The 16063-nt window shown below is 40.6% G+C and overlaps 1 protein-coding gene across 1 annotated transcript in view; it reads right to left on the bottom strand.

The window, feature by feature from the left end:
* The window catches only part of GALNTL6 (polypeptide N-acetylgalactosaminyltransferase like 6), a 541487-nt gene that overhangs the window by 315062 nt on the left and 210362 nt on the right, over positions 1 to 16063 (bottom strand). The window contains exon 2 of the mRNA XM_044430819.1: positions 15591 to 15699. Coding sequence (XP_044286754.1) covers positions 15591 to 15699 — 109 coding nt within the window. The remainder of the gene's footprint in view (positions 1 to 15590; positions 15700 to 16063) is intronic.

Genomic DNA, 16063 nt, shown 5'->3' with positions numbered 1-16063 from the left:
TATAGCTTTCCTCCAGTCATTTGGAATTTCACTCAAATCTTCCATGATTTCTCAAAGATAATAGACAGTGGTTCTAAGAGTTCTTCTGCCAGTTGCTTTATTATTCTAGAATGTAGTTAATTGAGCCCTGGAGATCTGATCTCATTCAAAGTAATTAGATGTTTCTTGACCATTTGTCTATCAATGTCAAGTTGCCAACCTGTTCCTACAGCTTGTACTTCACATTTGCTGGGGAGGTCAAAGAACTTCCTTTGGAAGACAGCCAAACCAAGGAAGGAATTGACAACTTTTCTCGTAGCCTGGCCTTCTTCTACTTTTCATACAGGTCCTTTTTGTTTTTGGGTCATCTCTGAACTTTGTGAAGACACATTGGCTTATTCTGTGGCCAACTACATTTTTCCTTTGTTGGAATTGTTTGTGACTTTAGAATTACCTTTAAAAAAATCCCACCCATTTTGGACTCCTGTCCTCATTAGTCACTTGCCATAGGACCTTACTTATTATTCAAGATTATTAAAATTGGATTTCCTAAAATCCACAGTATGTGTATGGCTATACTAAGCTTTTGCTTACTTTAGAATAAAGAACTCAAGCATGACATGGTCACTTTCCCCCAGAGTTCCCATAAGTGTCACTTCATCTACTGAGTCATCCCCATTGCTTAGAACCAAACCAAGAGTTGCTGATCCTCTGGTTCCTTCCTCCAGTTTTTTAGGAAGAAGTTCTCAGTAACACAACTCAGGAATTTCTTGGACAGGACATGTTTAGCAGTTTGTCTCCCAACAGATATCAGGAAAATTGATATCTACTACCCACCACTACTACCTCATGTTCAATCTCTGACATGATTTCTTTAAAACATTTATTGGCAGTAGTATTTGTTCCCATATGGATGAGAAGGAAGGCATATGTATCTGAAGGCTTTATGAGTACTGGAAACCACTCAATCACATCTCTGATCTGTTCTCTAGGGAGATAGCATACCTGCCAAATCTTCATGGCATACATGGCTTTCCATTCCACATAGCAGACAGTCTTCTACCCCTACTGACCTTCAGCTTTTTGCTTGCTGTTGCATGGAATGTCTGTCGTTCTTCTGCTGGCTACCCTCCAATCTCACCATCAGGTACCTGCAAGTGGTTCCATAGTTCCACTAGTTCCACTGCTTCAATGGGTATAGAGTGTTTTCTAGCTCTTCTGTTCTTAACTGGGAATATTTTCTATGATGTTCCCTTCTAGGTCATTTCCCCCTGTCTCATGATATGCTTTCCTGCTGCCACTTGCCGCTCTTTCAGATTCTATGTTTCACTTCACCATTGCAGTTCCACCATTCTGTCTAAGAACTGCTTATCTTGTCTTATTCCCTTGAGGGTGGTCACGCACCACTCCAGGACTCTCACTTATTCTTTCATCAGGACAACCAACTTGCATGTGTTGCACATGAAAGCAAAGCTGATCTCAAAAGAAAAAGAAAAACAAAGAAACTATTGCACAGATCTTGCAGGTCACCACCTTTGGAGATTCTTTTCCATTCATAGTCCCTTTTTGATTCTGCCTTACTGATTGTATTGGCCTGTGTTTGTCCTGATTTTCCTGAAAGTTGACAAAAGAGCCCTACTTGTATATAGGTGTAGTATAGAAATTAAGAAACTGATGAATACTATCAGTCCTTCTACTGCAGTGCTCTCTTTCCTCACAATCAGAGCTTGTCCAGGTTTCCCAGCTCTATCTGAAGATCCCAAAAAGAAACCTGGAACTAGGGTTGGGATGAAATTCACTGGAATCCATTCTTTAGGATTTGCAGACTTCTTTTCATGCTTGGCCTGGTCTTACAAAGTGAGCTGAGCTGAAGTTCACAAGCATTTATGGATTAGGGTTAGGGTACTGCAGGTGGTGTGGAGCAGGGCTGTTGCTTGTGCAGTCTTGGCAAGCCCTTCCCTCCACCACTGCTGTTGTACCTGACACAGCAGAGGAATGCTGATTAGGCGGTTGCCACGCAAGGGGTCCATTCCTGGCGATACCTGCACAGGTCGCTTGCTGCATGTGGTACAGAAGAGGTACACTGTTTGCACAGCGCATGGGACTTGATTTCTGCTGATGGCCCTGTGGACACTGGGTGTGCTTGCCAGAAACTCAGACTCAGGGCTATGACAAAGTGGCAAGGAGTCCAAAGAGCTGTATCCAGGGAATCATCAGATTCCCAGCCCCAGTACTGATTCCTCCACATTCCTACATGGAACTTTCTGAATGCAAAATATGTGTTCTGTCACTGAGCCTTTTGCCATCTTGGTTGCACAATGGAAGAAATGTGGCCACAGCAACATTTAACTGTAAGAAAGAAATCATGTGAGTAGTGAACCTTTTTTTTTAGTCTTTCTTTGTTTTGCTCAATATGCAGAAATACGTAAAGGGTGAAATTGGTGAGACATTTTTTTCTTGAATTGGCACAGATGTACAACTGCATAAAAATATCACTATCAGTCAAAGCAGTACCATTGCCAGCTACTAATTACTGAGTCGATTAGCTAAAAATAGAAGCCTGTTTAACTTCTTTAAATGTACAATTGCATTCACCCCAAGCTGAAAGAGCAAAAAATGAAAGAAATGCAATTTGTGATCTCTAACTTTCAGCCTTATAACTAAAAGATGTACAATACCCTTTGATATGTGTGGAGATGTGTTGAAGCTCCAAGGAATCCATCCCTCTTGAATACAAGGACTATCTCTTATGCTCAGCCCTGTCTTGGAAAGCAAGCTGAGCTGAGAGGAACTCCATGAACACTTGCAGAACAAAGGCTGTGCAACTGCTTTTCTAGGCAACCTTCTTCCTTGGTGCACAAACAAAGATGGCTGCGTATGGTGTGGAAGAAGGACTCTGTGTGTACAGTGTATAGGGCTTGATTCCTGGTGAGAACCATAAAACTCTGGGTGAACTTGCCAGGAAATCAAACTCATGACCACATCAAAGCTGTTAGGAGTGAGAGAGATGGCTGCTTTGGATTCTTGTCTTCAAGGACTGCTGGCTTTATTCATGAATCAACATCCTAGAATCCAGTTATCGTTGCCGTGATTTATTAACTTCTATGATACTATCCTGCCGAATTTCCCCCGAGTCCAACCAGTCAATATATTTCAGAAAGTCCTTAGGAGCACTCTTTGGTATTCAGCTCACAAAATAAGCTAATGCTTTCTAATCATATCTTCATTAGCAACTGCATAAGGGTCTCCCATTATGGTGTCAAGACAGAATGTACTACAGAGCTTGAACATGTTTCGGCATTTGCAATGCTTTGTTTATTGTAGGCATTCCAGAATTTCACAACAAGATTGAATTTCTTGCAGAACCCTTAAACCAAAATCATGAGATTAAGGTGTAACATTTGAAATATAAAATGAAACTTCCCAATCTAAATAATCAATTATGTCTAATTAAGACTGACTGGGTTCTGCTGCTTAGTCAGCAAGTTTCGAATGATGGATTGAATTTCTATTCCAGTTTAACACTGAAAATAATGCTCGAGGCAACTAGCACTATAAATACATATATAAAATCATATTTACATCAGAAAACCACATCACTTAAACAGATTAAAACACATCAATAAGAATGAAATAAGCAGTGCCCATTTGATTAATATAAATGAAATTAGTTGAAGTATTTGTAGTTCTCTTTTGAAGGCTGTAAGACTTGGACTTGTGCCACTTAAACCACCTACATTCTGTTTCCTGGAATATAAGGTTATTATTTGCATTCTGTATCATTTAAGAATATTTAAAGTGTTTAACCTACATCATTTCAGTTATTCACACTATAACCCTATAGACCAGACATTTCCACTCAGGTACAGTGGGTTAGCAGTGAGATTTGCCTCAGAAAGCACATGATCACTGGAAATGATTTTGCTATGCAGACTTGTTTCGGCCTTGCATTCATTTTTGGTAAAGGGGAAATATCAAGGTTCTGTGGGTACAACATGTGCACCAAGATATGGTTAATGTGTGAAAAACATTAATGGGGATAGATAATTCATGCTTTGTGAAAAGAGAATGGTGGCTTTGTAGTGATATCCTATATACATTTAACAGGGAAATTTGAAGTATAGGATTATGCTATTAATTGATTCATCTCTTGTCCTTGACCTGATCAGCTAATTAGTTGATTTCATCTCAAATCTCAATTAGGTTCCCCCACTTTTTCACAATATTGAAGGATAAGTGAGAAAACTTATAATTTAATAAATAAATATTAGTATTCAAAGGGAACAATCCAATCAACCCCAAACACTTCCAATTCCCATTGATTTCAGTAAAGTGGATAGACACATGCTCAACTTTTTCACATTGAATATTGGATTTGGGTTGGAATGTACCAATAGTCTGAGCAAAAGGCAGTGCTGAATATTTCCTTTCTCTTTGCATATTACTATAGAAACATACATTTCAAATTGCCTTGAAAGAAGTAGTGTGCCATTAGCATTTAACTTCTCTGGTTAAAGAATTAAAAAGAGAAAAAGAAAAAACCCAAAAAGCATAAAGAGAGTGATTCTATGGCACCTAGATATTGTTGAAAGGACCATAGGATTTTTTAAAAATCCGTATAGCCAAGGCTGAAGCATTGCTCTCTGATTGGAATTGGGGATCGGAGCTCCACCCATCCCCACTCCTTCACAGAAAGAACCATTTTGGCTCCTTTCTGAGGGTGGAAAAGCAAGCTCAGTGAAGGATAAGAAGCAGGTGTTCGGAGGGGAGGGAAAGGGAATATGATGACCAGGCTGCAAGGTATCCTGGGGCCTCGCAGGCTTGTTCCTTCCCCTCTGCCAAGCCATTGCTAAATGGACAGAAATGGCCATAGCAAAAATGCAGGGTGGGAGGAGTGGAGAGATTAAGAACGGCCTCTGTCACTCCTTCCACACTTCACTGGGAGACCCTCAAAGTATGGGTATTTATGCTGATTTCTATAGGACTGTACTCTTATTGATGTGACTCTTGGATCTGTTCATCCAAATGTCTCTGGTAGTTTAGCTATGCATAAGGGTGCAAAAACTCAGACCAGGGGGCACATCATGCCCACTTGGGTCCCAGTCTGGCCTTCTGAAATTCCCTAGGTGACCATTTTCCTTTCTCCCCCCCTCCACCACCAATTTTTGGAGTTTTCCTGGAAATTGTGCAGTTCCCATCTCCTGTCTCTAATCTTGAAACACTGAAATGCCTCTCCCAAGGTTTAGCAACTGGAAATAAGAGCTTTCTGCTTATAATTGCTGGTATTTTTGGCTTTGCTGCCTTTTGCCTTCACCCCCCACTCCCCCACACTGGAATGTAGCCACCAAAAATTCTCTAATATGGAATTTGATCCTGGGCTGAAGGAGAATCTGCATGTCTGATGCAGTTTTCTTGTGTACTGGGGTGGGCCATTATATTGCATATTCTCAATATATGAATTCTATACATAATGTGCATTATCTAAAATATGTCATGATGTTGATGCCTGTATATATGGGCATAAAGGGAACTGTCAAGTTGGACAATGAATGCATTTCTAAATCCTGGGTTACCTTGCCTCCAATGCATGTAAAAACAGTGGCTAGAACACCATGCCCTTCAACTGGTACAATGGAAGTACAAGTATGTCGTTAAGAAAAAGCAAGTGGTAGTCTAGGCTGTAATACCCACATATTGTAATGTACAATTGGGGAAGAAGTAAATGCCTGCTGCCGTGTAATGTGTCTGGTATGCTTGGGTTGCCAGTGTGTGTGATGGGAGATAAGGAAACCTCCACACTCCGATATAAGTCACAGCACTATCACCACACCAAAACGGAAAGGCTGTTTGCAGCAGCCAGCTGAAACTAATCACAGCTTTGTAGCCAGGGGATGTGCAGGACATCTTCTATTTAGCCCAGCTACTTATCTTCAAATGCCACAACTGCTCTGATGCCTTTTCCCCATTTAACATAAGAATGGGCTGGCAGTAGACTATTTCCCAGAGCCAAGCCTTGGAAAAAGCAGACAAACAAGCTTGTGAAGAAAGCACAACTTATCTCAACATTAAAAGCAGTTGTGATTTGATCCAATCACTGGCTGACCTGCATAGATTTTTTGTTAAAGAATCCAGAGGTACCAGATAATTAAAAGACATTTGGCTTCATGAACAGGGTTGGCAGCACTGAAACATTGACACTCTGTGGCTGCATCTTAGGAAAGGAATGTTGTTACAGCAGAATGTTTGCAGCAGTTAATGGGTGCCTCAGAACCTCAAGAGGTACGTAAGGGCAACTTCTGGTGACAGTACATGAGTGACATCACCATGGCCCAATGATCACAACTTGAGTGATAAACGTGATGCTCATTCATACAAGTAACTTCAACTGAACTTCATTCACATAACAGTGGCTTTTCTTCTCTTGGTAAAGGTCCAAAAAGTATTGAATGGGTATTATTTTTCTAAAAAATAATACCCTTTCTATGGAATACATTGTGCAAAATATTAGTAAATGGTGGGAAATATTATTTAAAAGCCTCTATTATCTTGACTTTTAGAATGGTTGTGCCACTCAGTATTCTGAATATAATAGCTGCATTTGCTTGCATTTCTTTTTTTTTTAAATCTGAAGGAATATATGATTCTGCCCCTCACCCCATCATACACATGCACACAACACATAATGTTGCAGATACCTATACTCATAATAGCAGCGCCTACACACTGACCAAAGACAGATATGGCTTCTGTGCCTGAAATAATTACACAGAAGGGTGCAGCTTGTCATGTAGGTGTAAAAAAAAGTTTCAGCTGCTGAAATTCTCTCTTACTACAAAACATTTGGCAGGACAGCAGCTCTCTGTTATTGGACCATTGACTCTTTCCTCTGAAATGGGGACTTCCTAGGCAAATATATGCAAAGCTTCCTTTGGATGATGAGAGACAAGCCAATGCAGACTTGAGTTGAGACTGACATTCTGGCAACTACAGAAACTTAGCATTTGTGCTGGCTGCTTGCCACCTGCCTTGGGATTGGCTGGAGGAAATCAGATGCTAGAACATGGATCCCTAATTGCTGCTGGAACAGTCGGAGCACAGCAGAGCTGACTGGATCAACGTCAGTCCTGTCTCAGAGCAACAGATGCTGCCATCTAAGGAGCTGCTGTTTGCTCCCCAGCATCTGCTTGGCTTCAAGAATATTGTATTGACTGAGTAGTAAGTCTAATCCTTGACACACTGAAATGCTAGCTTGGACTAGCAGCTACTTGAACAGCCATTTCTATCTTCCCTCAGTCATATAATGGCTGCTAAATTATACTGCTTTATGTTTAGACTGCATACACTCTGCACAGAGTGTCCAAGTGAAGTATGGACACCATTATTTGTCCAAGTGAAGTATGTCTATCTATAGTTTTTGCACATGTGCACTTTGAATTTTGGGCTTATGTTGGCATCTTGCCAGAAAAGGGTGGATTCAGGCCCCAAATTCATTCCTTTTGGGTTCTGCAAATGGCCATGTTCCCTTTCCCTGGTCCATCATTCTTTTCTGCAACTACCACTCATTTTGCAATTTCCTAGCTTTCGTGCAGCTTTTTCCCTGTTCTGTCATGCCCATCTGAAGCTCCTGTCATCTTCAGTGCTGGTCCTGAAAAGGATATTCATTCTTTGGAGGCTTGGTGACTGGGTTCAAATAATGCAATAAAACACACTCAAGAGCTGAGCAGAGGTTATCATTGAACCATGGACAGTTGTTGAAATGTGAGTTATCCTATTATTTGAATCTAGCCAAGATAACAAACCCTGGTGAACAACTCATAATCTCCAACCCAACATCAAACCAGAAGTATTGTTCATGGTTACATTCCATGCAAGTGGGATCATACAACAACATGAAAGTCTACAGTTTAACAACAGCCGATGGTTCAGCAACAATATTCAAACATTGAGCATGGGTTGTTGTGTTGTCTGAAGCTAAGCCTTTTTCACCTGTCCAGGTCCTGTATGGCTGAATCTTTACTCTGTGGTTGGCTTTTCTGTTTTTTTTTTGTTTTGTTTTTTTTAATCATTGTCACTTTTTGCTCCATTCCATTGGAATATTTTTTCCTAACTCTGCTTTTCTGGATACTTATGCTTCTTTTAGACTACTGTCTTTTTGAGGCCATATCTTAAATTTTCCTTTCTACCTGCACTCAAGCAGCTGGAAGCAAGCTTTATTGGGGTGCAATCCGAGATAGGAAAAAAATTGTACAACTCCAAGTATCCACTACCCAACTAGAGCTGGCTGGAAGGATGCTGGAAGATGTAGTACTTTTTCTGTCTAAATATACATCGGATTACATCCTTAGGAGATTTAAGAAAAGGTCATAAACTGATGTAGAACTCAGCATGAAGTTGGTCTTTGAGAGTCTACTGTGTAGGAAATACTGTTTGAAGGCTATATAAAGTAGGTACACACACTAAAGATATGCTGATCCTGGGAAATCTAGTTTGCTAAAGATTGATTGATTTTTTACCTGCTTTCAGTCCAGTGACTGGAAGCAGACTGAGTCAGGGGGTTTCTATGGACTTTCTCTCTGATGGGCCACAGTTTACAATTCAAAAAATGCTAAGATAATTTGTACAAATTGAATTTTGAGAAAGTCTACACAATTTGAGCAAATCATGCTATGTGTGCCAATCATGCTATTTTTTACCAGTGCAATGTGGAAGATGGAAATTACATCCTTCTAGCATGATTTATCTAAATCATTTTTTAAATGTGCAAACCATGGCCTGTCTTATGAGCTGGCTTAATTTGCTAAGACAACCAGACACATTTCCAGAACAAAGCTAACCAACCAGAATCTGGGAGGTCAAATGTGGGATAACACACCTACACACACATGACTACATACATGGAGCATGCACATAATGAGGAACACTGCAGATTTAGATCTTTTATTCCTATATGTTTATCATATTGTGTAGTGTGCACGCATATGTCTACATGTATATTTACTTTCAGAAAGGTAGTAAAAATGCCTTCACCTGAAATGCATCATCAGCATGTAACCACATGCAAGGTTATCAATGCACATGGGCTCTTCCAACCAATCACAAGATTAATTGTAAGAAATGGTCAGAATTCATATGATCTGGTATGGCTACTGCAGACATTTGTGGTGGCGATGTGTTGCTTTTACTGCCAGCAGTGCTAAGTTAAGGAAGCATTTGCTGCTGGAGTCTTCTTTAAACAACAGCAGCATTGTGCATGGCAAACCCTAGAGAATCTGGTGTTCTCTACATGGCACTCTCTCTCCCTCTCTCATATGTGTGTGTGTGTGTGTGTGTGTGTTTCAAAACAAAGCATGAACAACAAAAAGATGATCAAAACCAATTAAAATGTTACAGTTTTCTTACATAAAACATATTTCCACAATTATATATATGCTGTTAGTTGCGAAGTTGTGTCCAACCCATCATGACCCCATGGACAACATTCCTCCAGGCCTTCCTGTCCTCCACCATCCCCTGGAGTGCACTCAAGCTCACACCAACTGCTTCAGTGACTCCATCTAGTCAACTCATTCTCTGCCGTCCCCTTCTTTAGCCATCTATTGTTCCCAGCATTAGGCTCTTCTTCAGGGAGTCCTTCCTTCTCATTAGATGGCCAGAGTATTTGAGTTTCATCTTCAGTATCTGGCCTTCTAAAGAGCATTCAGGGTTGATCTCCTCTAGGACTGACTGGTTTGAACACCTTGCAGTCCAAGGGACTTACAGGAATCTTCTCCAAACCACAATTCAAAGGCCTCAGTTCTTTGGTGCTCAGCCTTCCTTATGGTCCAACTTTCACAGCCATACATTGCAACTGGGAAACCAATAGCCTTGACTATACACACTTTTGTTGGCAGGGTGATGTCTCTGCTTTTTAGTATGCTGCCTAGATTTGCCATAGCTTTCCTCCCCAGGAGCAAGCGTCTTTTAATTTCTTGGCTGCAGTCCTCATCTGAGGTGATCTTGGAGCCCAGGAAAATAAAATCTGTCACTACTTCCATTTCTTCCCCATCTATTTGCCAGGAAGTGATAGGACTGAATGCCACGAACTTAGTTTTTTTAATCTTGAGTTTCAAGCCAACTTTTGCACATGGTGTGTGTGTGTGTATTTTCATATATCCCTGCATATTTTATATGTAGCAAGCTATTTGGCATGAACAATCCCTAATGAAGGCTGCAGCAGAGGCCATTCATGTTGCTGCAACCAATAATTACATTATTTGGAAAGAGCAAGGGCTAGTGAAATAAGGCTCCTGAGAGGCTGGACCAGCCCCATCAGGAATATGACATTACATAGAGCTCCAAATATAACAAATGTAAAATGAACTGATTTTAGCTTGATCTGGATTGAGGCCAAAATAACTTGTTTTCAGTGATTCCATTCTAAGGAAAGCTGGTTAAATTGTTAGCAAATATTTAGTTATTTGGGAAGTTTACAATAAATTCAAGGTGCAATGCTTATAAATTAGAAATGTTCTAATAATAATAATAATAATAATAATAATAATAATAATAATAATAATAATAATGTACACTAAAAGAGTAACCTTGCAAAATATCTGTTATTTGCCCAGCAAACTGATAGGTTTAAACTCATCTTTATGGACATAAAGCATCTAAAGTATCTAAAGCAGCCTGGTGCCATCCAAATGTTTTGGAGTACAACTTGCATAGGACCTGTCCAGAATGGCCAATGATCAGGAATTATGAAAGTTGTTATCTAAAGGGTACCAGATTGCCTAGCACTGATCTAAAGAACCTGGTGACTGGATTTCATGAAGAGACAATTAGATAATGATTATTCAGTCAAATCTAGGGGTGCATAAACAAGAAAAACTCATGTTAATCAAAGTTCTCCAAATTCCAGTTCAGAGGTCAATCCCTCTCATGACTTCATCAAATTGTAATCTTGTTTTCCTTTTTTACATCAAAATTTGTGCATATTTCCACAAGCATGTGCCAATTGTGTGAATTGTTGACAAGCATGCTTTCTTCTTCCATTGATTAATAAATGTTTGTGTGCATTTTTCTAAAATAGGCATCTTTTCCAAATGTATGGATGCTGTCATATGCATTTTGTTTGGTTTGTGAATCACACTGCAAGCTCAAAAATGTGGAGATTTCAACTGTAGATTCTGCCTGACTCTGTTTGGTTCAGAAGAGGTGAATCCTGAGCAAAATTTAAATGAAACAAAGTTTGTATATATCTTTAGTCTAACCGATGAGAAACTGAAAGACTCTTGCTTCTGGGACCTACCTAGCCAGCAAATTCCAGACAGGTACACTTAGTCACAATGTACTTTCAAACAATCCCAGGAAATTTCCTTCTGAATATTTTCATTAATATGTGAAATGAAGCCTGTAATTTTTGTCCACAGAGAATGGTTAACTGAAATAAAGCAATACTGGATAGAAACAGGTCTGGCACAATGCAACTTTGTCAAATTCTATCAATTTCCTATTCATTAGAGTGTCAGCGACACAAAACTGCAAATGTCAAATACATCCTACAAAGAAGGTTTATAATCAGCTCGGAGGTATCTTAATTCAGAAGCTAAATAAAATTGCATAAGTCTGCATCTGAAGCACTTGCGATCTTTAATTTTACTGTCATCTGCACCTCAGTGCTTTCCAAGCTTCTGATGAGTGAGCCACACCTTCCCCACATACACATTAAAGGGCAAGGTGTACTTCACTTTTACATCCCAGAATCAAGAATAAGAACTTACTGTCCTCAGTCCTCTCTGTTTCTGGTCCAGATACCACTTCCCTTGTGTTTTCTCATGACTCACTATTCTGGGGATGCCTCCAGACTGGAAAACGATCAAGTCTGAATGGTGCCTTATGCAAAACTGCCCCCTAACACTGAGAACGGATGTGATTAGAAAGAGGTCAGAGCAGTGAACAGTGCTGAGGCAGAATGCCTTGTCATAACAGAGGATTTATTCCCATAGCCCACGGTCCTATCATGGCATGTCACTGTGCTCAATGCACAGCATGGCAATCTATGATCAAGATATGTTGCAATTAGATGGGGTTGACCAGTCACCTGCCACAAGTTAAGACAGCTGAGTCAGAGGCAGTCAGAACCACAGGGCAGAATTCAGTGGGACATTCTCCTGTGTAAACCCCATTGATACTATAATCTGCCCTGTCATATGGACATATAGCCAATTTCTGGTTTTGCATAAACAGCTTCTCAAAATCACCAACCATATATCTCAGGTACCCTTTGGCACAGCTGAAACCAGTGTGGCCTAATCACATTCTGTTGCTGGCTGAGTACTCTAGCTAGCCTCTGTCAGTTCTAGCAAAATAATGCCACCTCTGTGCATTGTATAACGATACCCTTGCTACTGGAGGTATGTGTGAGTCATGTAACTTCGTAGTGCTCTCTCTCTCTCTCTGGAAGAGTAAATAGCAATTATATTTCTCTGTGGCTATGCAGATATTTTCTTGCTGGTTTTACATAATATGGGATCATACAACAGCAAAGAAATCAAGGCATCACTCCTTGTAATGCTAGACTGAGGTGATAAATTCCAGTAGAATTCTAGTCAAATAAGGACCACAGAGAACCAAGGGGAAGGTATTAACTTGCTCAGAGGACCTGCATATTGGCAGAAGGACAGATAAATATATAGGGGGACAACAGCTAGTCTGTACCCAGCAGCTGAAAATTATTGCATACCCTGAGTGTTTGTGATGGCTCTAGGGCTTAGAGAGTCCTAGGGCAGGGCAAGCTCAATGGACTTTCTCCTTCAGTGGGCTGCCATTGCCACTGCCATTGTCATCAGCTTCTAGTGCTCCTCAGCCTCTTTCATATCATTGCTAGAATGTGTTTCTTTGACAGGCCGAATGCTTTTGAGCAAGTATGTCTTAATTTATTAATGGCATTAAAAGTTAAATGCATAGTTAAAAAGGCACAGATTTCAGCTACATGAACCATGCATATCTTAAATGCTGTAGTCTGTAGGTAGTGGCATCTCTTGTTCATCCCCACTGCTGAATGAGCCAGATGAAGGGCAAGGGACCAAGTAGGTTGCCATGATGAAGAGGATGAGAAGACACTCCAGGGGCCTTAGCAGGACCCAACTATGCTATCCTTGATGCCGGTTTTGTGCTGTGTGATACAGTGCGGGGACCCTCAGAGCAGTACGCTAACCCAGCCAGACAGCTGCTCAGGCATTCATCACATGGTTCAGAGTGCCCCAAGTGCCACGTCTTGGTTAAGTGTCCTTGCAGCTGTCCTCACCACCCAGAGGCAGCATGCCCTCTGCTGCATTGCTAGGGCCCTGAGAGAATGACATCAGCAGCCCCTCAATGAGAGAGAATACACTCATTGCTCCCAAAACCAATTTTGTGGAAAGGCGACTGGTAATGAAAGTGATGCACCAACCTCACTATGCTTAATTGACCTTTATGCACAAAGAGCCGAGCTTGCGAAGCGGCTGTCAGCATGACATGATTTTGCTTGTTCAAAAGATAAAGAAGTATATTAAACAAGTTCCTAATCAAGAGATGTCATTCCTCTTATTAATTTCATACCTTAAGGGAATACAACCAAGGATTATTTTTAGATTAATACTGATTTCTCATTGGAATGAAGCTGTGATGCTCCAGCTGCACAAAAATGATTGACTTTTGTTTACTGCGACAAACAGCAGGATGACAAAATTAAGTAGAAGATTTTAAGAAAATGTAGTGTAGCTAATCATACAATTGATGTTCTGGGCTTATTTTAAAATGATAATCTTGTTACCTTCACTTGTATTCCAGTGCTTGCTCTATGAGCAACTCTTATGTATGTTTCACCCTATCCTTTCTCCAAGTTGGTCATCTCCCACCATTCCTCTGCTCCATCCCCAGTGTAAAGAAGGCCAAACCCTTCCACTAGAGTTCAGGCCTGAATGGGAGCTACACCTCTCACTATTACTCTCACAATAGCAGAGAGGATAAGATGCGGTTCCTGAGTGCCATTCCTCCCCCCCCCCCCACCCACACACACACCACCATCAATATCTAGAGTCCAACTCTGAAACCATCTGCATAAGAAGCAGGGGTGGGGAAGAATCCTGCTTTGTGAACTTCAGGAAAGCAAGGAAATAGCTGAAGGTCAACACCCATAGTGAAGGAATCCTAGCCAATACATATGCAACAAGGCAGCAAGAGTTTTACTTCAACCCACATGAATACAGATGGAAAGAGATGCTAGTACTGAAGAAAAAACATTGCTATCTTGTGTTGATTGGAAAGCTTCCCAGGAGTTGCCATCTGCTATCCTGCTCTGACCCCAGGGTGAGCTTTTCCTCCTCGAAAGAATTGCTGGTAGAAAATCTTTTCCCCTAGTGTAGATCAGGCCTATAGACCTAGAGAGACCCCTTAAGGTAATCTAGACCTCATCCTAGTGAAGTTTGGTCTCACAGCATTTGTCCCTTCTGGCCTGGCTGAAGGATCCACTAAGATGGTTCTTGGAGTTTATGGAATGTGATGGATTCCTGAATATTCTGAGTATTTCCAGCAACCAGAGCCAGTGATTCTATTAAGTTCCTAGTCTTGCTGTGGAGTGATAAGATGAATTGGTATGTTGACACCATTGTTCCTGAGTGTCTTGTCCAACAATGTTAAATTCCAAAGGGGCAGCCATTGGTTTTCAGGAGAGCTCTGACCAATATAAGAGACCAAACCATGACTAGCACATAAGCAGCAGAAGACTTGCTATGAAGCTGATTGAACACAAGGGCATCATTGTGCCTATGCTGCGGCAGTGTGGACACCAAAGAAGGCTCACTTAGCCATCTCCATTGCATCCTCAAAAAGCCACCTAACAGCACTATTCTGGGTAGAACAGGGTTTATTAAAGGTATGCCAGGACTCTCAGAAGCCTGCTATACCATTTTTGCAAAGTACACTCAGGATAGTCCCTCCCATCTTCACAACAGTCTTAATGCTGCTGTTATAACAAGTCTTGGGATCCATTCTAGTTATTGTGGACTGAAGACTTGCACCAACTGACCATATGACCTCTTGACTCTTGCTGAGCATGGCTCATTTGGACCAGCAAAACAGAGCTGACTGTATGGGTCCAGGGAGTAGTACATTCATCACAGTGTGAGGGACCGGTGCTGGCTGCCCTTCAAGAGATAGTGGTGTAACCACCTTCCCAGAAACCAAGGATTTAAAACAACTGTTCTTGACCTTGGAGCCTGGCATTTGACCCATCTTGTGCTTCCATCAGACAATGCTTGGGGACCATAGAATCATTCTCCTAATAAGCAAATCTACTGTGATTAAAGTTGCAATCCTGTGCTGAAAATTGTAGGATGTTTTTCTGTCTAAATATGAATAGGATTGTGTCCTCAGTAATGAAATAGATACAGGTTTCTTTTTAGAAATGCAGCCAGCTACCATTTCAAAATGATTTTAATTCTGGAATCTAATTTTCATAACAGCAAATCTGGAAATATAAAATCTATTCCAAAGGGATATTAGTAGACACTGTTTAGCCAAGTCTAAAGAAAAAAAATCTCCATGTATTAACGATCAACTAAAATACTGATTTAATCTGGGCATCCTACCTGAACGCATGGCATCTTTTTGCATACTTTCATAGTCATGCCAGTCCTTTCTTTTCAAGCCATCTGTCCAGGTATACAGTTGTCCATCTCCAAGCCCCATTGGGAATGTCTATGGAAACAAAAATATATAATTACAAACTTAAAAGAAAAAATGGCACACATTGCTGATCTTTACTATACACACTAATCAGGTTCCCTCTATGTCCTGCAATGTACAAATGGAGCTCATTCATATGTAGGGTAATTTTCCCTTACACTTTAATTATTGAACCAAAAATGTAGAAATTCTTCTGGTAGGAACCTTTTGGGCTGTTTTTTCACCTGTCTTTAGCCATTTAGCAAAATCTTCCTGCTGTTTAGCAGATTTTAGAAGAAAATGCTATCTGCGAGCATCTTTTTTTAGTCTTGTGTCCTTTTAGACTTTTCAATTGTTGCAAGTGCTGCCATTTCTTAATTAAGTAGAATGGATTTAC

The sequence above is a fragment of the Varanus komodoensis genome, unplaced genomic scaffold (assembly GCF_004798865.1).
Source record: "Varanus komodoensis strain SLA01 unplaced genomic scaffold, ASM479886v1 scaffold21, whole genome shotgun sequence".
NCBI classification, from domain to species: domain Eukaryota; kingdom Metazoa; phylum Chordata; class Lepidosauria; order Squamata; family Varanidae; genus Varanus; species Varanus komodoensis.
The sequence above is the reverse complement of the archived record's forward strand: the minus strand, read 5'-3'. Positions and strand labels throughout refer to the sequence as shown.